The 27,686-nt window shown below is 41.0% G+C and overlaps 1 protein-coding gene across 3 annotated transcripts; it reads left to right on the forward strand.

Moving 5' to 3' along the window:
* The first annotated feature begins 1,776 nt into the window (after positions 1-1,776).
* ubash3bb (ubiquitin associated and SH3 domain containing Bb) lies at positions 1,777-26,880 on the forward strand. 3 transcript variants are annotated; one of them, XM_028420414.1, is made up of 14 exons: positions 1,777-1,904; positions 18,534-18,587; positions 19,187-19,373; positions 19,502-19,700; positions 20,094-20,263; positions 20,370-20,578; positions 21,591-21,735; positions 21,828-21,954; positions 22,107-22,226; positions 22,296-22,388; positions 22,471-22,615; positions 23,019-23,125; positions 23,225-23,334; positions 25,050-26,880. In XM_028420414.1, the coding sequence occupies exons 1-14, from the start codon at positions 1,777-1,779 to the stop codon at positions 25,185-25,187; spliced, it is 1,932 nt and encodes a 643-aa protein (XP_028276215.1). In that variant the 3' UTR covers positions 25,188-26,880. The 3 variants fall into 3 exon arrangements, with proteins under 3 accessions (XP_028276215.1, XP_028276218.1, XP_028276217.1); XM_028420417.1 differs by having other exon boundaries at positions 23,264-23,334; XM_028420416.1 differs by having other exon boundaries at positions 21,831-21,954; positions 25,050-25,187.
* The last annotated feature ends 806 nt before the right edge of the window (positions 26,881-27,686 follow it).

A 27,686-nucleotide genomic window follows, 5' to 3' on the forward strand; every position in this document is an offset into this window, starting at 1 on the left:
ATAGCCAATAGTTACAGAAATGTGCTTAAGCAATCAGAAAAAAACTGTAATTGAACCTGTATTGCACACACATGCTGTACACTATGTGTTCTGGCTTACACCGTCCATCCTGCTGTGCTGTGTTGTGCTGTGCTGTGCTGTGTTGTGTTGTGTTGTGCTGTGCTGTGTTGTGTTGTGTTGTGTTGTGTTGTGCTGTGCTGTGCTGTGTTGTGCTGTGCTGTGTTGTGCTGTGCTGTGTTGTGTTGTGTTGTGCTGTGTTGTGTGTTGTGCTGTGTTGTGCTGTGTTGTGTTGTGTTTTGTTGTGTTGTGCTGTGCTGTGTTGTGTTGTGTTGTGTTGTGCTGTGCTGTGCTGTGCTGTGCTGTGCTGTGTTGTGTTGTGCTGTGTTGTGTGTTGTGCTGTGTTGTGCTGTGTTGTGTTGTGCTGTGTTGTGTTGTGCTGTGCTGTGCTGTGTTGTGTTGTGTTTTGTTGTGTTGTGCTGTGCTGTGTTGTGTTGTGCTGTGCTGTGTTGTGCTGTGCTGTGCTGTGTTGTGTTGTGTTGTGCTGTGTTGTGTGTTGTGCTGTGTTGTGCTGTGTTGTGTTGTGCTGTGTTGTGTTGTGTTGTGTTGTGTTGTGCTGTGTTGTGTTGTGTGTGCTGTGTTGTGTTGTGTTGTGCTGTGTTGTGTTGTGCTGTGCTGTGTTGTGTTGTGTTGTGCTGTGTTGTGTGCTGTGTTGTGTTGTGTTGTGTTGTGCTGTGTTGTGTTGTGTTGTGTTGTGCTGTGTTGTGTGCTGTGTTGTGTTGTGTTGTGTTGTGCTGTGCTGTGTTGTGCTGTGCTGTGCTGTGTGTTGTGCTGTGTTGTGTTGTGTTGTGTTGTGTTGTGTTGTGCTGTGTTGTGTTGTGTTGTGTTGTGCTGTGTTGTGTGTTGTGCTGTGTTGTGCTGTGTTGTGCTGTGTGTGTTGTGCTGTGCTGTGTTGTGTGTTGTGTTGTGCTGTGTTGTGTGCTGTGTTGTGTTGTGTTGTGTTGTGCTGTGCTGTGTTGTGTTGTGTGTTGTGCTGTGTTGTGTGTGTTGTGTGTGTTGTGTTGTGTTGTGTGTGTGTGTGCTGTGTTGTGCTGTGTTGTGCTGTGTTGTGTTGTGTTGTGCTGTGTTGTGTTGTGTTGTGCTGTGTGTTGTGCTGTGCTGTGTGTTGTGCTGTGTTGTGCTGTGTTGTGTTGTGTTGTGTTGTGCTGTGCTGTGTTGTGTTGTGCTGTGTTGTGTGTTGTGTTGTGTTGTGTTGTGCTGTGCTGTGTTGTGTTGTGCTGTGTTGTGTTGTGTTGTGTTGTGCTGTGCTGTGTTGTGTTGTGTTGTGCTGTGTTGTGTTGTGCTGTGCTGTGTTGTGTGGTGTGCTGTGTTGTGTTGTGTTGTGTTGTGCTGTGCTGTGTTGTGTTGTGCTGTGTTGTGTGTTGTGTGTTGTGTTGTGTTGTGTTGTGCTGTGTTGTGTTGTGCTGTGCTGTGTTGTGTGGTGTGCTGTGTTGTGTTGTGTTGTGTTGTGCTGTGCTGTGTTGTGTTGTGCTGTGTTGTGTGTTGTGTGTTGTGTTGTGTTGTGTTGTGTTGTGCTGTGCATCGTGCCCCTGCACTGTACACAGTACAAACCCAGTGAGCAGCTCTAAGGTGCAGCCTCCTCCAGTGGGCGGAGCAGCTGCGCTCAGCCCCGCTCCGTGTTGCTGCCTCTCTCCACTCATGCGGACCCAGCAGAAGCTCATGGACTAGCTGGAGGTTTTGGTGGTGGACTGTTAACGGACTCGTAGTCGCCGGTAAACCATGGCTGCCAAAGAGGACCTCTACAGCAAAATCCTCCCACGGAGGCTCCGGCAGAACCGACCGGGCTCGATGAAATGTAGCTCCAGCCTGGACGTGCTGTTATCCATGGGTTTCCCCAGACCAAGGGCGTAAGTAGCCGGACATCAACACTGTATGTGCGTCTGTGTGTCTGTGTGTGTGTGTGTGCGCGCGCGCGCTGGAGGGTTGAAGCCAGAGGTCGTCCGGAGACCTGACCGGGGACGCGGGGTGCAGAGTGCGGCTTCGCTGTGCGTTAACGGACCGGTCAGACGCACCATCACTCCCCTGGCTCTGTCAGCAGAGCCTGACACAACTCCACAAACCATTCATCAAATGTAGGCTATTCAATCTTATTCAAACTAGACAAAGTGTAGAACTGAGCTGGTAGTGTATCGTTTTTTTTTAATTTTTTAATTTGTGTCAGCCTATTTAGCCTCGCTACTTTTACATATTAACAGGTTTCAGTCATGAGGACCTGTCAACTAATAAACCTGGAGTAACAAGTCATGAAGTCATGGCTGTGTGTGTGCTGCTGGTGTTACTCATGTGGGGATATACAGCTAATTTAAGTCCCCACAATGTAAATCAATGCATTTTCAAAGATTTGGTGCAGGGTAGGTCAAGCATTAGCAGATTAGTCATGCAAGTCATTGTTGTCCTCTTAGTGCAATGGAAGCATGGCTCTGTCTGTGTGAGTGTCATATACATCACGGTGTCCTCTGCTCTTACTGAATGAAGGGACTGTCTTTGACTTGAAGGGACTGTCTTTGACAGCCAGATTGCACTGGCAATCTGGCTGTAGCATGGCACTGATCATAGATCATCCATACTGATTGAATGGACACTGAGTCAATAGCATGGTGCAAGAGGTGCATACTAGTACAACAATGGGACAAATGGTAAACAAAACAGTGCATGTAATTGTCTCATCCAGCTGATGGATCTGGCACCATTGGCTGAATAATTAAGATTTCACTGCCCTTCCACTGTTTGTGTAGGTGATTACACAAGAAGCAGCCAAGTTTAAAAATAAAGAAGTAATGCAGAAAACTGTGGTTACTCTCGTGGTAAGTTGAGGGTGGAACCAGCAGTGAGCCAATCCCCATAGAGTTGTTAACATGTCCATCCTCACAGCAGAAACATGTTTACAACCTGTTACAGTGTTTTCCACTTAATCCAACTTGTATGCAGAAGAACTTTCACTGCTTTAAATGGTTTTGCCTAAGCTCCACTGTGGACATAGGTTTGGCTGTGTAAAAGTAGCTGCCGGCTAACATGCAGATCTACCTGAAGCTACTCTCTTACATGTTGCCTTTATCTATAGTCGATTTAGCCTCTGCAGAGAAATATACAGTTCTTAAACTACTAGCGCTAACACAATCTGCTGCTTCTGGCCACTCTCTTTCCTAAAACAATGAGAATATGTGGCATATAATACTATCTAAAATAAAAATGTGTTTTTATTTAATCATTTCAAACATTTGATTGAATATAATAATTACTGATTATACTCAAGCTTTAAAAAGGATTGCCAGTGATTTATAACACAGTCAGACATTTGTAACAATGAAGAATGAAAAAAAAATGACACGAGCAAAAGAGAGGGTCAGGGGCCGGACTGCAGGCCAGCATGCAGATTATTATGGAACCAAATGTCATAGAATAATACTTGGTGTCATAGTATATATTAAATATGATGGAGAAATATGAAGGAAGCCATGAAATCATTTTTTTTTAGTCAACATTGCTGGTAACAGACAGAAAACAAATAGCACCTTAACCAGTGAAACTAAGCACATGAGCACTTGGTTTAAGAAATGTGACAACCTAAACACTGACAGCTAATATTGGCAGGTTTCTGCAGTTCATAGAAGTTGTTTTCAAATATTACGGTCTGTACGGTGACATCATTTTCCATGTCTCATGGCTCTGACTGACTACATTTTTTTTTATTTGAAACACACCTTTGAGACATCACTTCCGGTGTAACTTTTCCATGGAAAAACCTTAGTGAATGGAAAACAAAGCGTCCATCAGTTTGTCTCATTAGCATCTATACCTATACTTGTCCACATGTTTTATTAAAGGCACTGCTCTTTTCTTTGGCTTAGTGTCTTGGAGGGCCTTTCCACATCTTTCACCCAGACAGATGTTACACATCAAGTGTGTGTACTGTGTGTGTGTCAGAGGAAGTGTGCTGTATGTTTGCTGAATGGACACAGCAAACATACCCCCCCCACGCAGGCCAGCCCTGGCCTACAACACACTCCCTCAGGGAAGCCACAACCCCTTTTGTATCAGCCAGTGACTGCTTGGCCTTGACACAGCCACTTACTAATCCCCTCTCTCTGTCTGTTGTCCGTCTAAGGTTGACCCACTAAATATCCTGACCAATTTCAGGTGTCCTTATTCTGCTGTAAAAGGATTACATCTGTATACAGATTAAATTCATCTGCTGCATTTAGTCAGCCCATTGTTTGCTTCAGGGGCATCCCTGCCTGGCTACCATTGTTCACACAGCAGAGGAAATACCCAGTGGCCCTATATAACAGAGCATCATGATGTCAGACAAGACAGAATAATAAATATGTTAGATAAAAGTTTCATTTTAAGATGGAGCTTTGTTGACTCCAGAGGAGCACAGTGACTTCCTGTACACCATGATTATAAAAGAAAGATGTTATCATCATCTTGGATCTGGAGTCTCTTCATCATCTCCAGGTTAAATCACTCTCAAAGCAAATCAATTGCACATTATTTCTCTCTCTGGAGAGAAGAGGCTTCTAGGAAGTCACAAAGTGTGGCAGTCTTCTGCAGGTCAGCTAACTCTTAATGCAATGATCAATTATACATGAAACAAGCAGAGGCTTGTTTTTATAAGAACAGGCAATCTTGCCTGCATTAATGTCTCTGAGTGGCACAGAATGGTGAGGGAGTGTAACTCACAGCTCAGCCAGTATCAAAAGCATGGTTTCACTATCAGCACCCCTACCCTGTATAGGTTCAGGTTATTAGGTGTCAGTGTTAAAAAGGTCAAACCTTTATGTCAGCATGCCACATTTAAATAAAGTGTTATTTATGTGTTCACTTAAAAGGCTAAATGTAAGTACAAAGTGTTTGGGTATTATTATGTAGTAAGATTTGAGTTTTTAGGTTCTGTCAAGTGGACGCCTACTCACTTCCTGTTTAGATAGTATGTGATAGTGTTTTGGGTTATTTTCTGCTACTGGCCATGTGTTTGCATTTTGTTACACCGAGCATCATAATGCACAGTTATGTATAATATGTATCATTCTGCAGTCAGAAACAATGAGACAGCTCAACTCCAAACACATTTGATTTATAGTACTACATTTGTGCTACACATTCACATGCTGTTTCCGTGTGTTCTCTTAGTTTGGGAACCTGTCAGTATATGAAATGTGTTTTCTGTACAGCTGAGCTAAATGGTCTGGGAGAGCCGTGTACAGCACATCCTTGCTATGGGAACTGTAAAGTGCTGTGAAGTTGGTAACTCTCATGAATTATTGAGTCATTCTCTCTTTTTTTTTAGGCAAGTGTCTTTGAAATGCAGATGAATGTGAGCTTGTGCAGAGCGTTTTCTTCATTCTGCATTCATAAATTGGTCCCAGCTCTCTGGGACTATTTGAAGATAACTGTTATTACATTTAATGTGTCATCACTATATGTCTGCTTCAATAGGGAACATTTAACAAGGTCATATAAATGTCATTAGTCTCCTTCCTGAAACAGGAGAGGTGCATCACTGTCTGTATATAGCTGCCATCGTTCACTGGAGTACTTCCACTTCAGCTCAGTGATCATATCATGATTCATTTGAAGCTCTGTCCGGAAGCAGGGAGACAGACAGCACTATCAGATTATGGGGCCATTGTCTCTACTCAAATATCTCACTGTGGTTGTGTGAAATTCAAGGTACAGCAACTGCCAGTGCAGAGGTCATTACAAATCACTCACAGACAAATGTGTTATTTCCAACAAAGAATCTATAGACTTTACGTCATTTTCAGGAGCTGAATTATATCAGTGAATGTAGATGTAAAGCTAAAGCTACAGTGCTACAATAGTGTCCTTAGTTCCTTGTTAAACTGAAACATATACAATCACTGCAGCAGGCTGATGTGGTTTTAATAGCGGTATACCTTGTTCTTTTTATGTTCTCTCTATGCAGCAAGTTATTTATAGCTTTATTTCAGTCAAATAGGATAGATTCATTATATAAGACCACTTTACTGTTGTCATAAGTCATTTAAGTAGTTAACAAAAAGTTATTATTATTTACAAAACTAGCAGATTGACATGGTACTAAAGGTACGTATATGTAGCCTTGGGTTTCCCTTCAGCTAAATGATGACAGATTACAGCACCTATAAGATTGTGTATTATACACAACCATAAATTAGTAGTTTCTCACTATGCCTCACACCAAACCGCAACTGTGCAAATGAGTCATTGTCTTTTGACAGATCAGGCTCCTCTGAATAATACAATTGATGCAAAGGTCAAACACATTGATCACATTTAGTCTTTTTGTGGATGTTTTGACTCAGACTTGATCATCCTGTGGATGCCTACCTTCCGTCCTTCATGGGAGAGAAAATCGTGTTATTGATAGTTAAAAATGCTGAAATCATTTTGTGTTTTTTCATGTAACAGCCATGCAATTTGAATACCTAATGTAATATTAACTCAAAGTTAGCTTGTGGCATTTTGCATTTTTCCAGTATAATTTACATTTAAATTAATGACTAATGGCTGCATTGTTTAGTTCAGTCTGAAATGTGCCTTGACTCTGCTCTGGTTTAAACTTAAGTGGCTCTAAGCTCAAATGGAGCGTTCAGTATCAACCTTTACATCATTATTATTTGGAGACTTGGTTTTCTGGTAACTTTCCATGCGATCAAAGTAATTTTAAACTTTTATTTTGTCTTTCTTAGTTTTGTAAACTGAGACTGTAAACGGAAATGATAAACTGTGAAGCTGCCTGCGGCAGAGAACAGTCTACCTCTGCATCATGTGTGCAGATCTTGTGCTTTCTGTTGCAGCTCTGGTATCCAGATAAGCACATATTGGAAAAGTGGAATGTGCTCCTGTCCCATAGTCACTGTGAGGTCTGCTCTCTCTCTCTCTCTCTCTGTCATGCACATACAGAAGAATCACGCACTAATCTGTGAACACAGTTGCTGTTTTTTATTTCAGTTTTGTAAAGGAGGGCACTATGGGGTTGAAAGGATCAGGAACTAAAGTAGATTTGATGTGGCATTTAATCTCATGCCCAATTTGGTGTGGGCTGTGTGTGTCTGTGTGTGTGTGTTTGTGTATGTGAGTGTGTGTTTTCATATGTGCATGTGTTCATTCACACATGACAGTCTGTGGGTGGCTGTGCACTGATGTGCTGGGTACTTGTTTGTTGCTCAGTGCATGTGCTTGTGTTTGTGTGTCATCTTCTGTCAGGGGCTTTTACATGTGAGTGCAAGTGTGTGTTGGTGTATGCTCAGTGATGACTGAGCCATCTGTGCTTGCACCTTTGCCAATACAGAGACTGGAGTGACTCCAGCAGCCAGCATCCTCCAGCTCCTGCCGTCTGCCCCCTTACATTCACTTCACTAAGACACGGCAGGAAGCCACTCCACTTGGAGCTCCGTTCTCCCTCCCACTGCTCTCCAGTAATCCTGCTGGATGGCTGGATTGAAATGATTGGAAGAGAAAATAGATTTGATGACACATTTAATTACAGGGCTGATTGGATGTGGATATTTCTGGTGTTAATGAGTGTTTCTGACAGTAATAGCTGATTGTAGTCTTCACTGTTTATACATTTTAGACAAGCACACTAAATCTTCTCATCTTGGTGGGTCTTGAAATGGTCTCTGCATCTACTGGACTCTGTAGTAGTATGCAGTATGGCAGTACTCAAAACAGTGTGATAACACATGGTATTTCGTGAGAATGACTAAGCTGACGTGCTATGCTTTTGCATGAATACAATTGAATTCTACTGTTACATGTGTAATCTACATGTAAAGCAGGCATGCTGCTTCTTGACAGGTCCTGGTCCTCACAAGTGCTCATACTTTCTGGACCCAAAATGAGAGGCTTTTTTTTATGTTGACTAAGCAGTAGATATACCACTTTGGACAAGGTCCATTCACAGTGTCAAGAAAGGCTACAGGCAAACTCCACTAGCTCGCTGTGGGGCAATCTGAACACCTATTCATTCCTCTAACCCCATCATACACCCCTGTCAAGAAGGAAAGCTCCCCCCACCACTAAATCTCCTAAAACATGGCCAACAATACTCAGTGCTATATTAAGTAGTGTGTTGACAATGTTGCTGTCGACAGATGTATCTAGATACATTCTTAGAAGCCCAGGATGAAGCCCTAAAAATCTGCAGTGCTGCAGTGATGGCCAACAGTGGGCTATTGAGAGTGTGCAGGCAGGTTAAAAAAGGGAGATTAAGGACCACTTTACCCACAACAGCCTATAGTGGCAGAGCATCCAGCATCTTATGAATTGAGATGCTAATGCAACTGCTTAATTTCTGCATTGTGTTGACGAATTGTGACACTTTTGGATTGACAGTTTGTCAGCAACAAGAGACAACAGCAGTGCATGGTTAACAGTTAGCTCCAGCTTGAAGCGGGAAGATGCAGATTAGCCTAACTCATCAGCTCTCAGACTAGCTGTTCTCTGGCTAATGGCTAACACCGTACAAAACATTATGCTCAAACACCAGTACGTCTCAAACAAACCAATCAATATAACAATCAATATACAGTATAACCACTGTGAACATGACAGGACATGAGGCACCCACCTCGAGCACAGGGATACTGCACAAAAGGGGAGAGGAAGAGGGAGCACCACAGAAGAAGAACAGCAGGGTGGAGTCCCCAAACTTAAAGCTAAACAGAAAAATTAAGGAAACCTTACATTTGTGTATGTAACAAAATAGATTTTGTAACACGTGTAGTGTAGTTGTGCATTTATACATCTTAGCTTTACCTGTACTGTAATAACCTAATCACCAACACAGTCTGATCCCATTACGTGAAATACTCCCATCTCATCTTCCACTCACAGTCGGGGTTAGACATTAAAACACAACGGATTAGTGGAGGTTAGGCATTAAACACATCCTGTGGTTGCAGGTTGCTGTTCTGGCTGTCACAAAAAATCATGTCAACAAAAATGTAATTTGTGCTGCTAGTAAGAAAAATTCATTCACTTTAACATGACAGCATGAGATGAGTCTAATATAGAAATCATCGTTCTTTTTATGTGTGGCCCTAAACAGTCCATTACTTTTTTCACATTTAGCATGACACTGATTTTGCATGTGCTTTTTTGTTGTGTGAGGCACTTATGTTAAAAGCATTACATTTTTCTCTTATATATTAAAGTAAGAATTCACAATGCTTTGAACTGAAATGTAAATTATTTAATAAGGGAAGATAACAGGGATGTGCCCCCATTCTTTTTCACAGGAGGAGTGACACCCTGGAAATTTCAGGCCAGTGATGTGCCCCTCTGTGTTGTGGTGGACAGAAACGGTGTTTTGGAGTGGCACAAATAATTTGTGGTGCATTTTATTGTGACACCGGATTGTGTTGTAAATAGCTGAAAAACACGTTTAAAGTGATTAAAGTAATGGATTTCACAGCTCTGGGGAAGAAGCTGTGTCTCAGTCTGTTGGTGTGTGTTCTGATGCTCCTACAGTTTGTGTCCTGGTGGGTGGGGTCTGCAGCTATACGACCATCCCTCCTTTGAATCTGGCTGTCGTATATAGAGTCCAGGTGTGGGAGAGGACTCCCCACAACCCCCTGTGCTGTCTTCACCAACTGCAGTAAACACACTCACTAACAGTGAAGTCACACTCATGAGGTTGTGCTGAACAAAACGGACAATTGTACACTGGACACAATTTAACAATTTAACATGCAGATTAACACACAGGTGCCAAAAATGCAGCTTTAAACAAAGCAATGTTGTTAAATGTCGTTTTGCTTAGTTTAGTGTGTGTGTGTGAGAGAGAACTAGTTTATGAATGTATGAATTGAATATGAAAATGTATTATGAATGTATGAATAATGTGCATAATTGCAGTGAAACTGCAGAACCAAAGCGCTGTCAATCAATGACAATGACATGCTTGGTCAATATACAGTATATATGAACCCTGTAAATGCTACTTTACACTTTTCAGGAGGAGGCTCTGGATGAAGGATAGGTTAGGCACTCTGAACTGTGTATGTGTGTTAGGGCTGGGCAAGAGTCTGCTCGGTAGGTTCAGTATTAGCCAGAAAAAAAAGGAAGATCAACCCGAGCTGTTGACTGTTAGATAACTAGCTATCACTGTTCAATACATTTGATAGTTACCCAGCTATAGTAGACATACATCATCTTTAGTTAAGTGAGGGGAGGTTAGTTTCATCATGGAAAGTCAGAAGCATCCCTGATGAAGTCATGCATCCAAGTCATTCATGCAGAAATGTCACAGTGCTGAATGCATCCATTTGTTCATGAACATTTAAAGTAAAAGTTCAGCTAACATCTCAGCTGGAGAGTGTTTTTCCTTGTAGGTTTAATAAGTGCTGTCAAGGCAAAAGAGCAAAAATAAAAAAAGAGTCACACTGGTGCAAAATCTATGCCATCAGCAGCTTAACCCCAAAAAGATCTTTATGTGCATTTGTACTGAGTGGAGCTGAAGTGTAGTCTCTGTGTGCCTCTCTCTGTAGCTGGAGACTCCCTGGAACAATGTGCAGAAACACAGGAAAAAGATTATCAGTTCTATTATTGTGAGGACGGAAGTTTGAATCCCTATCCGCCACACACAGCACAATGCTGGCTCAGTATAGCAACAAAGTCTTTGAGAATAAACACTCTTCTGCCACTACAGCCAGAGCTACTTAAGCAGCTTAGCAGCAACCTTAAAAACCAGCCATTAACTGCACACTGTGAGCACGCTGCTAATATTCTCAGCAGCATGTTTCCCTGAAAGATGGGATGTGGTGAATAGTAAGCATGTTCAGACTGACACTGTTCATGTTATAAAGTTATTTTATGATAGCAAATATGTAACATAGCATACTGTGACACTGAACAGTACACTGCAAGAAATGTTTCTTTTTTAATCTTTGCTTGAAAGTAGCATCCTTTCATTTTCAAGGATGTAAAAATGACAACCCCATAAGTCTGGAGCTGTGAAACATGTTTTCATTTGTCCTCAGATATGTGACAGACGTTTTTCCTGGATAAACCAATATAAACAACAACAAAATATGTCACACGCTGTTGCATCACTAGCTGCCACGGCAGCTGCCTAAAGCCTGTATATGCCACACCTAGTTAAATAAGGCAGTGAAACTAGTCATTAGACATTGTTCCAGTGCTTTGCAGAAATCATCTGGTAGGAAACATGCCTCTCCTCAGAGTTAGCAGATGTTTACACAGTCTATCAATGCCTCACTGTTGTGTCTATATTGCACCTTGCAGCTCTGTGTGAAAGGCTGTGAGGTGAAGGCAGATCATTTTGGTTCACCCCGGAGCTGCCAGGACCAAGATTGCCTTCTAGGCAGGCATGCAACAAGCAGTGATAGGCAGAGGTGGAATGTGGTGGGTGTCCATCAGCTGAGAAGAGACGCACCCTCATGGACACTGTGCATTTACCTGTACTACCACTGTACCACCTCTGTCCTTGTTTAGTTTTAAGGCTCATAACTCTCATGTCAGTGTTGGCACTGTGAAGACTGAAAGGTTTTTACAGTTACAGAATGAACAGGTTGCATCATTGTCTTCCTCTTCCACAGAGAGGAACATAACCTTTGTGGACACTGCTGTGACTTATTGCCTGCTTTTAAGTTCTTGTGTGTGTGTGTTTCATGTGTCCCTATTTGTAAATGTGTTAAACCGGAACCATTCACAGATGATGCATGCAGCCACAGCACACAGAGCCGTGGGGTTTCCCACAGAGACAGAGCTGCTCGGTTGAATGAGGCTTGCCACGAGTGGGCGGTGTGAATGTGACTGTCTATGATCCTTTCACATGGGTGGGCTCACATGTTCACTGTGTAGATGGTGGACAGCTGATAGACAGCTTCAGAGAGTTGAATATATTCATCTGTTTAATAGCTTATAAAACGTTGCAACGTGCAGAGTATAGGTTCAGGTTTCAGCGCGCATTGTGCCATCATTTATTTAAGCTGCAACTGGTCCAACAAAGCAGAAAAAACCCGGCCTCCTTCAAATGTCAGTCCAGTGCTTGAGTGTGGGTTACATTTGTCCGAGCTCATCTGTTACGTTAGGAAAGAGGCGAAACAAATGAGGTTCAGCAGTTGTCAGACAATACAGGGAGGGGCTCAGACCATCCCAAATTAGCTGCCATCCACACTGTCAGAAGAACTGACCCTGACAGCTGGCTACAAGTTCCCTTTCCAGCTACAGTAGTCTAGTTGAGAGATAAAACTCTACAGACTTTGAAGTTATTAATTATCATTATTTTTTTTAACTTGGAAGAGGAAGCATTTTACCCTCCTCATCAGCTGTGGCCGTGTGTAGCCTGAACTCCAGATTACACTCATGATTATGAATATGCACAGATGACCCTCAGATGTGTGCGTTTCAGTGGCTCACTTGCTTGACTTAACTCGTCTTATCTATGGACCTAAGGTCCCACATTATGTTTCTGAAGGACAGTCATTGACTTTTTTTTGTACTTATTTTTTTACTTCTTCTTATGGAAATAAACAACACAAGCAGTCCTGGCCTTCATATCTCAAATCTCAAACTTTATTTCTGGTAGTAAAATTGGAACATTCTAAGTGACATGGAATCTTTGAACACTGAGTCATGTAACCCCATGAGGTGTCTGATGTCTTATGGAATGATCAATAGAAATAACAAGCTAACGGAATATCTTCATACAGGGACTGTGTGAGGGAGTGTGTGTATACTTGAGTTCAATGTCTTTATAACGTCAATAACATTACATTACCTTAACAACAAACCCCAAAGTGTTACTGTATGTCGATGTATTTGCTGTTTAACTGTCCTTCTGTTTTCTGTTGAGACAATTAAAATTAGTTTTACTGACATAGTTTTTACTTTATGTGTTATAATAACACAAAGATTCCTTGAAACTGAAGTAATACAGGAAATGCTGGAACATGTTAACTAACATGCTAGCTTTATGCTAATTCCCTATAGCATCCTAAACATATTTCAAGTAGTTAAAAAAATAAAATGATTGAAATTGAAACCTCCACATATGATTGATCAGTCTTATTTATACATACAGTGTTTGTACGTACAGGGTAAATCATTAGAATTTATATAAGTGTTTCTAATTTATGATGATTTATGTGCTCACTTCTACATAATAGAATGTCACATGACTCATTTAGTAAGGCTCTCCTTTAGATTTATAGACGTATGTACTTGTATAATTATGTATTGTTGCCAACCTGTGGAGGTTTGTTTTGTTTCTGTTGCATCTCAGAATATTGTGTTTAAGGCCATAGTTTCAACATGAAACACAATGCGCTGCAGGTCTGAGCGCTGTGATGCGTAGGTGCTGATACTTGCTGCCTTGTCTGTTTCTCTTCCTGTCTCTGTCAGTAGTTAACAGGGGATCTCTCTCTATTGTTGGAAAACTTGCTTTCACATCTCTGTGGGTGAGGATGAGCATGTGGTTTTCTTACAATACGTGTTCAAATAATAGATTAGCTGACAACAAAAGGGCCTGGAGCCCTCTCCTGCTGAAGGTGTTTAGCCAGAATGATAACAATATGTATTTGTATGACATGCTATGCATAGAACAGTAGAAAGGAACAACTTTTCATTATTGTAATAGTGAGAAAATAATGACTTGTTGTGATAAGGTAAGTGTATTTCAGGGGACTTTTTCCTACAAAGAGCTTTTTATTTTTCAGTTAAGTTCTCCACCCACACTCCTCTGCATACTCACAGGTGGGGAGCCTCGGAGAGACTTTCTTGCAACTGTCAGGCAGTGAAACAGCTGTGGAGCAGTTCATGTGTCATGGGGACGAAGGAGTGGTAACATCAGAGATGGAAAAATACACGAGGCCCTGTTTGCCTTAAAGAACAAGTCTGATGTTGCTGTATTAATCATACACTCTTTGAAGGCCTGGTTTTGTAAAAAACCCAATAACATTTAGTTTAGCAAAAGAAAAACAACAGAATAATAAAAAAATACATATTGGCAAGCAACTAATTATCAAGACTGATATATACATTTTCTTATATAATTATATATATAGAGAGTAGAATAAAATGAGCAATATGTCTAACATCATATAATTGACCATTTATTTAAGGACTTCTGGAAAAATGGGGGACATTATAATACATTATGTAGTTTAACTATTACTCATGTTAGATATATTCAAATTCTTTTTGTAATAGATGATGTATGATATATAATATTCTTCTAAAATACTTAATACTAAAATCATGAAGTAGAACAAATAACAATACAACTTATCTCCATATTTATAAAAACATGGCTATGATGACTTAGCGTTAGCTAGTGTTTAAATTAGCATAAATGAGGGTTTAACCAGGTCATTCGTTTTCTCTTTTATTGGTAAATACATTTCATAAAAATACCATGCACGGATCAGTAACCTAATATAAAGCTTCTGCTTTAATTAGCCCTGTTGTAAATTGATGGAATGTAAACTAGCACAAAAACATTCTCAATAATTATCTGGTGGCTTCTCTAAATGTTAGGTCTTCATGTTGCAAGACCAGAGCACAAAGCCGGATCAGGCAGATAAATGATGGTTCTTTCTGTGGTTTTAGCTGACGGCTTGATTTTATGCTGTGACTGCGACTCCTTGAAGCCACTAACTTCTGCTCAGCAGTGTCAGTAAACAATAGTGAGTGTTAAAGTTTGTGCAGGGTTGCACTGTCACTGTTAAGACTGAGAGACTGGTTTAGTAGCTGGCCTTTAAGGCTTTAGCAATGCAGGTCTAGTTCCCACTAGACCAAACGGATCACTCCCTCTTTGATCAGCCAACCTCAGACCAGCCTGCTCTGCCATCAGCTCTCTGCACACATGAGGCAGGATTCCTTTCATGATTCACACTGAAATGACTTTGCTCCTAAAAAGGCTCGTGCTGTGTTTACATGAAATTCTCCTTGACGCCCTGCAAGCTTCTAATTGATGTTTTTGAGACATGTTAGGGCTCGCTTTGAGAAATAACAACCCACAAGCTACGGAAACCCTGAGCGCCAGCTCCAGAAAGAGGAAGTGCAGCTTGTCAGGGGGAGTCTAAATACATAAGCTTCAGTTTTTATATAGTGAATTTAAGTATCTGATTCAAGAACAGATGCATTATTATCTTTAAACTATAACACCTCTCAAATCTATTGTAATTTATCACAATTTAACAGAAAACTGCTGTTTTCAGGTTTGCTTGTACATTTCTTGTGTTTTCTGATGCAGAAATCATGACATGTTGTCTTATGCTGAATCAGATTCTGAAAGTCAGGCAGGTCCTGGATCAAAATGAGACACAACTACATTCAAATGTCTTGATGAGGAATGCAGTGTTTCTTCTAAGCAGACATAGCAGCGGACATGTCAGCCACAAATACCTAGTTCTTCTGTTCACCGAGCAAAGTTCTGCAGAATCCCGCTTGATAGTGAGGATTGTTGGATTACAGTTGGTTCTGTAAGACGGGTTTAAACATTTTAACGGACCACATGCTGACTCTGAGTACTAGGCTGGTACACATCTATTTAAAATGTCTCTTTCTGCACAGCACAAGGCTAAAGCTAATTGGTCAAAACAGTTCATAAAGCCACTTATCACCACCATCTGCTTAGCTGTGATGCTAACACTGTTACATGTGCTGCTGACTGAATGTTGGAGCAGCTCAGCATATGTCCAAACACACATATAGGGTCTTTTTCTGCATAATGTTCTGTAAAAATATTGTCTGATATTCACACAATGTGCTGTACGCTCATGTCTGTGCTAGGCTGATGTATTGGTCAAGCTTTAGTTGCGTCTGACTGGGCTCTTACAGAGGTCACATCTGTCATTTAGACTCTGTGAGACCAATGCATGCAGGTAACATTTAGCCACTGTGAGCTCAACCAATGAACCAAATGTCATTTGTAGGCTAACATATGCGACTTGTGTGTATATGATAGCTATACAGTAACATACATATGTTTACATTAAGAACAGTACGCTGACATACAGTGAATATCAACTGATACTGAAATGTGAGGTAGGCCAATACCACCCAATAATATTAGCAGACTAACATGACCTGTAATCAGTGCAGAGGGATATAAGGTATTATTTATGGGTGGTGTACTCCTTATAGCAAGACATTGAGTTTGAAATGATGAACACCAACCACTGTTCCAAACTGGAAGCAGTTCAAACAGTGAACACATTATACAAGGGTTACCTTATTACAAGTGCTCATTTACCAATATACTGCTGTTACATCGAAGCCACAAGTATGTAGCAAGTGTGTATATATATGCACGATGCCAGCTGTGCAGGCTGACTAACATACTCTCATTGAATGACATGTGTATCACAGGATCCACTTCTCCTTTCCTGTTCTTTCTCTTGGTTGTGAAAGCGTGTGATAATACAGTATGTTCATTAACAGTAAATGTCAGCCAGGGCTTACCTACAAGTTCTCCAGCTCTGGCTCAGTTTACTGTTTGTGTGTGGGGGTGTATGTTGAAGTGGTTTAAGGCCCTTCCTTTAACAGCTTCTTTCAGCTGCTGCTTCCTCGCTCTCTCTTCCTTCTTTGTAATTCTCTCACACATATGAAATGCTATGTAGGTCTATACCTGTGGGACACAGCAGATTCATAAACCCCGAGCAGCCACCAGCTTAGTGCGCTGGTTCTGATGTGTCTCACTGTCTGCTGTGGTTATCAAGCTCACTGTGGTGAAGTAGGAGCTTTTTCCCGTGCTAGCACATTTTGACTTCTACAGTATATGTTGTGTCAAAAAAATACAAATAAATATTGGATACTTATGGTCACACCTAACATTAAAACACATCCATGCTGTTTAATAGAATGTTCATATAACTGTTTAGTTGGTATTGTTGCTCATTTCTAACACAAACCTGCAGTTTCTCTAGACTTTAATTGAGGGTGACTACAAAGAAGAGGCAGTCCATACATAGACCGTGCAGCCTCCTGTCCCATCCCACAGAAACCAATGTCATGCTGGGCTAAGGAAGCTTCCTGCTCCCTAGAGATGAAAACATGGGCCTTCCCTCACTCCTGTGTGGTGGCTTATTAGATCCTATGGCTGTAATATAAATAATCTCATCTTTTTGCTGCTTATCAGCCAATGCCTAGGGTCTGCCCAGGGCAGGAAATAAAACGGTGTTCTATGTGTTTCTTTATTCTTCTCAGGTCTCACACACTGACATTAACATGTGATGTAAAGACCTTGTTATGGTTAAGAGGAGTCACCCCTCGTCAGTTGATTTTAACGTCTTGACGCACTCTGATATTCTTATTTCAGAGCTGACTTACAATTCCAGCTTCCCTGCCCCCACACTGCTTATGCTTCTCGTCTCATGCTTTAGTCATATTTTCAATTCCTGGTGTGAGATGAATGTAAATTACTCACTGATACACCCTGACCTTTCTGAACAATTGTTGGAAAAAATTATACAAATACTTTGTTTTAATGTGTTCATACCTTGATGTAGGTGTTGATGGAAAACGTTAGTGGGATGAAAAAAGTGTGCTAACAAATTATACAAAATGTCAACATGTTGATGCACCAATATACTGACATCAGCTAAATGCTGCTCCAAGAGCAAAGGTCAGCGGTGTAAATAAGCCACCAAAACATATTTGTTTGTTCTGTTTTGCTCCACTTTTTAAAGAGTGGTTTAAAGATTATTTATTCAATTCAGTTTTATTTATATAACGCTTTTTACAATCACAATTGTCTCAAAGCGCTTCACAGAGACCCAGAGCCTGAACCCCCTTAAGAGCCACAGAGGCAGGAAAAACTCCCTTTAACAGGAAGAAACCTTGAACAGGACCCGGCTCATAAGGAGAACCTTCCTGCTGACAGTCGGCCGGGTAGAGGAGGAGAAGAAGAGGGAGAGAGAGAGAGAGGATGAAGGAGAGAGAGAGAGAGAGAGAGAGAGGAACACACATGCAGCAAACATTTAACATTAATGCAACTGTGCTGCTAATTCTCCGATAATATTCCTTAGTGCAACATTAATTAAATATTGAGTAACCTGGCAAGCTTGATGTGTAGTTTACATCCAAAGAACTAATTTGTTGGAAGTTCCTTTTTGTCACTGCCTCAGCCGCCACATGTTCAGACTGGTGAGAGAACATTTCAAGGTTTTAAACCAGGAAAACCTGAAGAATTCTCGGTCCTTCTTTTTGCATCGTTTGTATTTAGCTGAGGTGGCAGTTGTGTTCCGGCAACAAGTTTAAACATTTTGCTTTTGAAGGCATCTGGCAGCAGAGTCAGAGCTTCTCCACAGGTGTGGATCCTAAAAAGATGTGTTTTATTTGCCATCTGCTGTCAGAAGGTTCCTCCGGACATGAAGCACATCGCTGTGTTCCTCTGCTGCTTTCTCTGGGCTTCCTAACTGCTGTGCCACACACTGTCCCTGCATATACTTTTCGGAGTGAAGCTAAACAATAATGATTGTGTTTGTGTTTTCTTATAGACTGAAAGCTCTGGTGTCAACAGGAGGTCGGAGCGTGCAAGCAGCATGTGACTGGTAAGTTACATTCCTGGCATGTATATGAATATACAACCAGGAACCAGGAACATGTGCTTTGCTGCCCTCTGCTGTAGAATGTAGTCATGTTCTAGGTAGCATGGTTGTATTACTATATATATAATAACATAATTTTAGAAAAACACAGACAATACAACAAATACATTACGCTTGTGATTAGACATATTTAAGTAGCAAAATACCATTAGTTTAAAAATGTTGAAGACGGTCAACATGTTATAGACAGATTACACCACACTGAAAATAGATACACACATTGATTACATTTACAGTAGTAGAAGAAGTAAGAATGGAAGCAAGAGGTCTAATAAAATAGAGCTAAACACACATATTTACTCCAGGTAGGATCATATAAAAACAAAGAACTTTCTCCAAGCATTAGAAAATAACCTTTATATGCCTTTACCAAGAGTGATAATGCTACAAACTCACCGAGTTAAATCAAAATGAAATAGGTAGAACCTTAAGCCGCTCCAACAAGCAATTTATGATTGTGCCCTTACCCACTTGTGTTGATTAGGCTACATTAGGTAGATGTGTTCTGACAGCATGAAATAACTTTTCGACCTCTCACTCAGGCTCTTTTCCCATGTGGATGATCCATTTCTGGATGACCCTCTGCCAAGGGAGTTCGTCCTCTACCTGCGCCCCAGCGGACCGCTACAGAACCAGCTCTCACACTTCTGGCAGCAGAGTCGGGTCACATGTGGCAAAAACAAAGCCCACAACATTTTCCCCCATATAACTCTCTGCCAGTTTTTCATGGTGAGTGACACTTCAAAGCATGATCACTTTTATTAAAGGTTCAGTTGCAGATGCAACATGTAGATGTGTGGGCTCATGTTTGAACAATATTCTAGTTTTATGAATCTCATGTCATCCCTTCTACATAGTGTGCAGACCACAAAGTAGAAGCTCTGTGTGAGGCCCTCCAGGCCACCGTACAACAGTGGCGAGGTCGATTTCCGAGCCCTCTGCCTTTGGAGCTCTACACATCCTCTAACTTCATTGGTCTCTTTGTGGAGGATCAGGTTGCCGATGTCCTCAAGCAGTTTGCAGCTGAGTTTGCCATCGAGGCCACCAGGAAGGCAGGTAGGACCCTTACACTTTATGGAAAGGTGGCATGAAATGTCCGCTTCAGTTCAGAGTGGTCATCATGTAAATTGTGGTGACCGGCTTTGTTTTTCCACCAGCATCAGTCTGTGATCATTGCAGACGGCAGTCAGGGTCAGTTATAGAGCCACTCATTCTGTCATTTTTAATCACAGGCTCAAAATCAGATGAGGGCAGTGGTGTTAGCACTGCTGTCATATTTCTGTTTGTATTTTATGCATGCCTATTGTTATTTCTTTGTTTAATTTTAATTATTTATTCTTATTTAGATTTTGGCAGTATTGCCAATACAGCTGACTTTGACTTTGACGCTCACAGAATAGAATGTCTCTGATCTCTTATTCTTTATTCTTTATTTCCTCTCTCATTCAGAAGTCCATGTGGAGCCTCACAAGAAACAGCTCCATGTAACTCTGGCCTACAACTTCCCCAGTGATCACCTCCCATCACTAGAGAAACTGGCTAAAGGCATTGAAGTCAAGCTAGGCTGTGATTGGCTGGCAGTTCTGTTCTCCCGGGACATACGTTTTGCCAGTCATGAGGTTGTATTTTACATCCTGACTATGCAAAAGATTACACAGACCTATCACGTACTGTTACATGTAACAGCACATTTTAACTGTAGTCACTGACATGTCCTGTCTGCAGACCCTGCGGGTGATGTACCCCTACATCCCGCAGAATGATGATGAGCTAGAGCTAGTTCCAGGGGATTTTGTCTTCATGTCTCCTGTGGATCAGAGTGGCACCAGTGAGGGCTGGGTGTATGGGACCTCACTGGCCACTGGGCTGTCTGGACTGCTGCCTGAAAACTACGTCAGCCTGGCCGATGAGTCAGACACATGGGTCTTTCATGGGTGAGCACAGTCACTCACACTGGTACAGGAGATGGCCTTTACAAATTAAATAGATGAAAATGCATTAACAACTGGAATATTTTCAGATTCTATGGATTGATTGATTGATGGGTTGTGTGATTGATCTATGGCTGGATGTCATTGTGTAATAATAATAAACCTAATCTGGCTTTAGATGTACAGATGTAACACATCATTAACTCTTGTATACAGAAATGAAAAGTGTTGAGCATATTCTTGCTCAGCAGAGTTCTGTTCTGTGAGGTTACATACACAGAAATATGAAGACGACTGTAATGAAACACATCATGACAACATTACTATACTACAGACCTGGGCAAAGAACAGCCCATGGGCCGTTGACATATTTCTTGGTCAACTGCTCTTAAAAAGCACAGCTCTTGCCCAACTTTCAGAACTTTGTGATTTTATACTTTTTAAAATGATTTTGAACTCTAATGGTTTTCTTCAGTAAAAATATCTTCACATCATCCGTGCTGCTCAGCACAGTGTGTGCGGGAGTATGTTTCAACATACAACCAGCACAAAGTACACATGGACACACACAGGGTAGGGTGAGGAGAGGACAGAGGAGTAAGCAGTAAATCACAGCTAATGACTCAGCAAGACTATATTTATACAGGTAGATACTGTACCAGTGGTCTCCAGTTTAGACTATTATTTATTAAAAAACTATAGAAACTATAGAAGTCTGGGGGGTCCTTGCAAAAAATAACTGCCCACCCCTCCTCTACTCGATAATAGCAATGAAAAGGGCCTTTTGAAACCTTACCGCAATAAAGAAGATACTTTTATTTTCAATCATTACCTTCCAAAACTCATATTTGAACAAACATTGATTGCTTTGGGGTGACTAATAACCTTTTTCACAAATCATCATGATATTTAGTATTTAGATATCAGATCCCTTAACATCCTCCAAAAATATTTTTTTTAAAAATAAATCGTATTTGGTTAATTTTGAGGAATAATGGCCTCCTCCCTCCCGCAGGTCCCACTCCTTCTTCAGCTGTGGGCCCAGTGATAAGGCCAGCAGAGAGCGGGGGATGTTTGATGTACTGCTGGACAGCCGACGCCCTGACAACACAAGTCCTGGAGACACGCCCACCCTCAGTCTCATCTGTCATCCAATGCAGGTAACTGTGTTTTTGTCATGTTGGTTTAATTTATGTGCTGCTGTCCATTTAAAATGTTCAAAAAGCTGTGATTTCTTGCCATCTCTTTCCAGCAGGTCCTGCGGCTCAGTGGTGGTCACTCCAGACAGCCCAAGCGTACTCTTTTTGTGTGCCGGCATGGTGAGAGGATGGATGTAGTCTTTGGAAAACACTGGCTCTCCCTTTGCTCAGACAGTAAAGGTGAGCTTTTAACTCCTGGCTTCAAAAAAAAGACATTCATTGATACAGTAGTTTGATCTCGGAATCAGTTCAAGTCCAAAATACACCAAGATTTTTGAAATGAATTCCACTAGAAAAGTCAGATAAATGTATGTGTTTGAATTGTTTTACAGGTAGATATGTTCGCTCCAACCTGAACATGCCTTCCAGTTTGCCTCTGTGGGGAGGACAGAGGGACTATGACATGGATGCTCCCATCACTGTGTTAGGATCAACACAGGCTCAGCTAGTAGGTATGTAAGGCGGAGCTGAGAAATGCGCCAGGCTTGAGCTGGGCATTCTAAATGTTGCTGCTTTTGCAGGTGAGGCCCTACGAGAGAGTAACACTGCGATAGACTTTGTGTACTGCTCTCCTTCTCTGCGGTGTGTTCAGACTGCACAGAACATCCTGAAAGGTACGATGAGTCACTTCAAGCAAACAATACCCCCTTCAGCCTCTAAGAGGCAATTCACAGATTTTAGTGTTGGTGTGAACAGGTCTGCAGCAGGACGGAAAGCTGAAGGTGCGAGTGGAACCGGGGCTTTTTGAATGGACCAAATGGGTGTCTGGGAACTCCATGCCTGCATGGATAGCTCCCACTGACCTGGCAGCAGCCCACTTCAGTGTGGACACGTCTTACAGGTAACTCAAAAGTCAAAGTCAGCTTTATTGTCAAATCTGCTTTATGTGCTGGACATGCAGAGAATCGAAATTGCATTACTCTTCACTCCACAACATATAACATATAACTAAGAACTTAAGATAAATATAAAGTGTAAAAAATGTACCTACAATGAGGCACCCACAAAATACAAGGCACAAAATGAAGGCACAATGCAGTGAGAGTGCAAAAGATGTAACAGAGGAAGACAGTTGGCATACTGTAAACAGTCCAGGAATGGTTTAAGTTATAGCAGCTTATAGGGACAGCTTAGAGGACTCTCTGCATTACACACATTGTGTAATTGAGTGTGTTTACAAAAACAAAACCTGTTTTAGTGTGTTTAATGTGAATAATGTGTCTAATGATGCTGTTTATCTGTAGACCCCTGATCCCAGTCAGCAAGCTCACTGTGTCTGAGTCCTATGAGAACTACATGAGTCGGAGCTATCAAGTGACCAAAGACATCCTGTCAGACTGCAAAAACACTGGTAAGAGGCACACAGGAGAGCTGCTGGAAGCTTTTCTTGTTGCCCGTGTGTTTGTGCTCTGCTGATGTTGTATCCTGTGTGGGTTTCCACTTTCTGTAGGAAACAACGTGCTGATTATAGCCCACGCTTCTTCCTTAGAGGCCTGCACACGCCAGCTGCAGGGCCGCAGCCCACAGAGCACCAAGGACTTCATTCAAGTTGTCCGAAAGGTCAGTTCACGGCATATCTGTTTTTGATCAAGTGCATCTGTTTTTTTCTGTCTTTTAGGCTTTGTTATGCATCCATCTAGTTTCCTCCGTCCATCTTTTGTAGTGTATAGTAGACTGACTTCAGTATAGGCGAGTATCTACTTGCCAGGGACAGGTTATGTTACAGTTCTGTTAAGAAGATAAAATGTGTGGGTCGATGTTTATTAGCTTTCCTGCAAGGTATTCCACAAACTAGTACTGCAGCCATCTAACCATGAGGACACCCCTTTAATGCTGTTTATTAAACATTATGGGCAGATATATGCCTATGTAATATGTCATAATGGTTCCCCGGACTGATGTAAGTATTGGGCTAGTATCTTGCTTGTGGACCAGAGTAAACATTATCTTTAGATGAGGATTCCTTTCTTGGGCGGCTTAAGATCGTTCACATTAAAGGGAGAATTTGTATACACACTGATGTAAGAATTGTGATGAGCAGCCTACATTCATTAATAAATTGTCTGATATCAGTAAGACTGACAGACCTGTTGCTGCTCCACTAGCAGGCCTGCTGTCTGTTTGGATGCACTAAGATCAATAACCCTCTATAACACAGTGGCTGGTTTGCTGTCTTGCTTTGCTTAAGAACCACCACATCCTGCAGGATGTTTCATGGGCTGGAACAAGTATCAGATCATCTGATACTATATATGTCACATCAGCTAAACTGTGCACACTATGACAAATTTTGCCTATGACTTAATAATATGTTAAGTGAGAGATCCATTGGCAACCATCCCACATATCCTGTCGCTGTTGAATTCCTTTGGTCATTTGTCTGGGTATGAACTACACATTTTTAAAGGTGAGTATCTCCCAGTCAACCACTTGGCCATAGACCTACCACCAGCATCTATACACTTTAAAACAGACAGAAATTAATACCTTGGCATTGCCATAGCCAGATCTGTGCAAACTATGCAGGAGCAAAATCAGCAACAAAGTCAGATATTATACATTATATTATATTACTTACCATTGTCTCTAGCAGGCAGGGTGCTGATTACAAAAATGAATGTTCTGCTAAGATGTTTATATATTTTTCAGTGTCGACATTATATACCTATATTCCTTCCCAAATCCTTTTTCACAACAGTAAATGATCTCATCTTCATCTGGGCAAACGCCCAAGAGCTAGCCCATCACTACTGTGAAGAAACAGGATGAATGGTGGACGTGGTCTACCCAACCTCATTGGCTACTACCGAGCTGCTAATGCACACAAGATAATGATGTTCTGATCATGCCCCAAATTGTTGGAATATAGTAATCACTCTTTAAAGTAGTTTCAGATTAGGCATAGAGCTAAATCCCCCCAGATGGCCTTCACACCACAGCCACCCAAAATAATGTCATTGCTTTCTCTTCCTTTACTGTTCATGAGAGAATTCTTCTTGTTCATTCATGTTTGTGTATGTTCATCAAAACAAGGAAAAGACCCTGTATTTTGTATACAATGAATCTCAGTGATTCCATAATTAAAATGTATATTAAAAGACTGAAACATAGTGGGTTATACAAAAAAAAGATATGTTTTAGTACTCTATAATAATTAGTATTACTATGACATTATTATATTATAATGTGCGTACCACAAGGTGGCAGCAGTTAGTACATTGTCCAATGAGCTACTAGCACTAATACTAGGACTGACTCCTCTGCTTGGTCCTCAGATCCCCTACCTGGGCTTCTGCTCCTGTGAGGAACAGGGAGACACAGGAGTGTGGCAGTTAGTGGACCCTCCCATCCTCCCACTCACACATGGACCAAACCACACCTTTGACTGGAGAGAGACACTTCTGCAGGACTGACATCTGATCAGCCAACCTAACCATGCTGCGCCCCCCAAATACGTCCAAAAAGTTCCAAATACTGGAGCTTTCTTCTTTTCAGCCTCTTTAACGCAGTTGGTCTTAGCAGGAGCTACATGTCCTGCTTGAAGACAGGAGCTGAGACCCAGCTGGTGAATGGTGAGGTGAACTAACTGCATCACCCCACGACTGGGTCAACTATGACTTCACTCTCAAATGTCATCATATTATTATTATTACTATTATCATTTGAGCAGTACTGCTCTGAGAGAGCTGCTTTATGCTCAGATCGTCAGTCTCAGGAAATTTTGTGAAACGATTGTCAGTCATGAATGTATTAAACAGGGTAAGCAGGACTAAATATAACGTGGAAGCTTGCATCACTTTCAGGTCAACAGGCTTTTTCAAACCCTTCTGCTTCATGTACTTTTTCACCTTTATTCTTCAGTTCCATAGGTAAAATGAGACGGAGCAGCAGTCAGGCTGGATTGAAATGTCTACACAGTTAACTTTTATTTACTTTTGCTGAAGGTATTTTTATTTCATGAAACTGCACAGTGTTATTTTCTTAATGTTATCAAAAAATGCCAACAAATGTCAACAACAGGAAGTTTACTATCAGGTCATCTTAAGTAGCAACAGGGTGCAACAGCAATGAAAGGTTTTTATAAGCCATCACAAAAGTTAGCATGGTGGTTTCTTCAGAGAGCAAGCCAATGGTTTTTAGGGTTATTGCTCAAATGAAAGAAAAGCATGATACATGCACATTTTGTTCAGCACATACAAATAACTTGAACTTCTATGATTTTTGAAGCTTATGTAAAAAGCAGTAAAGGGTAAACTACACTGCTGTGACATGATTACAGCATCAGATCCAGTTTACTGCTCTGACATGGGCCATTTAGAAACTTCAAAAAATATTACTGGGTAAAATTATTCATGTATTTGTCAAAAAACAAAAGGTGTATCCTGTGCATCAGACAGTAAACAAGTCCACAAGTTAGCTTGTAAACTTTAACAGAAAATGTGAACTGAAATGCTACTCCAAGGTTTTTCCTAACATATCACATGTAATCTGTCATCATGCTAATTGGTCTGTTTGTGTCAAACCATTTTTAAATCTTTATGCTTATTTCACAAAATTTAATGAGACTATAAATAATGTCATGCTTTCTTGCACAGATCCCAGCAGTATTGAACCACACAGGGACAGCACACACACACACAGTGTGGAACACAAGTTATTCCTTTATTGCGGCACCACCTGTAGCTCTTCCAGTACAACAGTGTCTTCTACAGTTCTCTAATATAAAAACAGCTGCACCTATAACAGCACAACCTGCACTGTTGACAATCATACTATAGCTTCTTGATTCTAGTCCAGCAGCGATTTTAGTGTGAGAGGTTTAGAGTATCTGTAAGTAACCACAATTTGAAGAAAGTCTTCCAGTGTTATTTATTTATAAGCCTTGTAGTCATGTTACAAGTAGAAACATTAAAAGACCATTATCATTTTTTTCCTGCATGTCAGAATGTATGCTCTGTATCTCAGGTGTCAACACATTTAACACACACATATACTGTAAACACACATATCCAGCTTTATGTATTCCTCTCAGTTTAGAGCAAGCGTTGGGACTAAAACCTCAGATACGTTACATCTTAACAACATGGTGTGCTGTGTGTCCAACCTCAGAAAAGGTTTCAGGGTAAGGCAGTGTTCACATGTAGCATTATTTGGCAAGAATACCGTCAGAAAAACCCTTAGAGTGAACGAGACACATCCACTCTCACAGAGCCTGTACTGTGTTCGTCAGCTTTACTTAAAACTTGAATCCTCCACTGGATGCTGAGCGTTTCAGTTAAATAGTTTGTCTTTTTTGTGTTGTTGGATTTTTGGGCCTGATATTTGTATATTTTGGTAGAAAAATATGCTGATATCGACACATCGACTGATATCTTTAATAAAGTACACTGAGAATACTGTAACCGGAATTTAAGCAGCTCAAGCTGTGTGATGACAGACATCTGTAGCACAAAAACATACAGCAAGCCAACATCAACACATCTGTGATAGGTCAACATTGTTTGAGTTGTGTTCTACTCACTTTGTTGTTGACAGCAGCAATTGGACTGGAAAATACAACTGGAGAGAGTTAGCTTAGCAAAAACTCAGAAATTCACCTCAGAATTGAACTAATCAATAAAGAAGCCTGATCCTGACTTCATTATTTATGCTAAGCTTAAATAATCTCTACCTGGCTTTAGCTAGCATTCTGTCCTCCTCTTAACTTAAGAAAGCAAGTATGCATACTTTAAAAAACACAATAAACAAAAATGTATCCTGTTGTGAAAACATAGAGCTCAGAAAATCCATGCTTCTTCATTTGTTTGTGTTGTTTTGTCCAGGTGTGGGGTAGGAGGGAATACACTGCTTCCACAGAAATGTGAATTCTAGAAAAAGAAAACCAGTGTGAAGAAAACAGAGGGAGAAGCCAT

This window comes from Parambassis ranga, chromosome 13, assembly GCF_900634625.1.
Source record: "Parambassis ranga chromosome 13, fParRan2.1, whole genome shotgun sequence".
NCBI lineage: Eukaryota > Metazoa > Chordata > Actinopteri > Ambassidae > Parambassis > Parambassis ranga.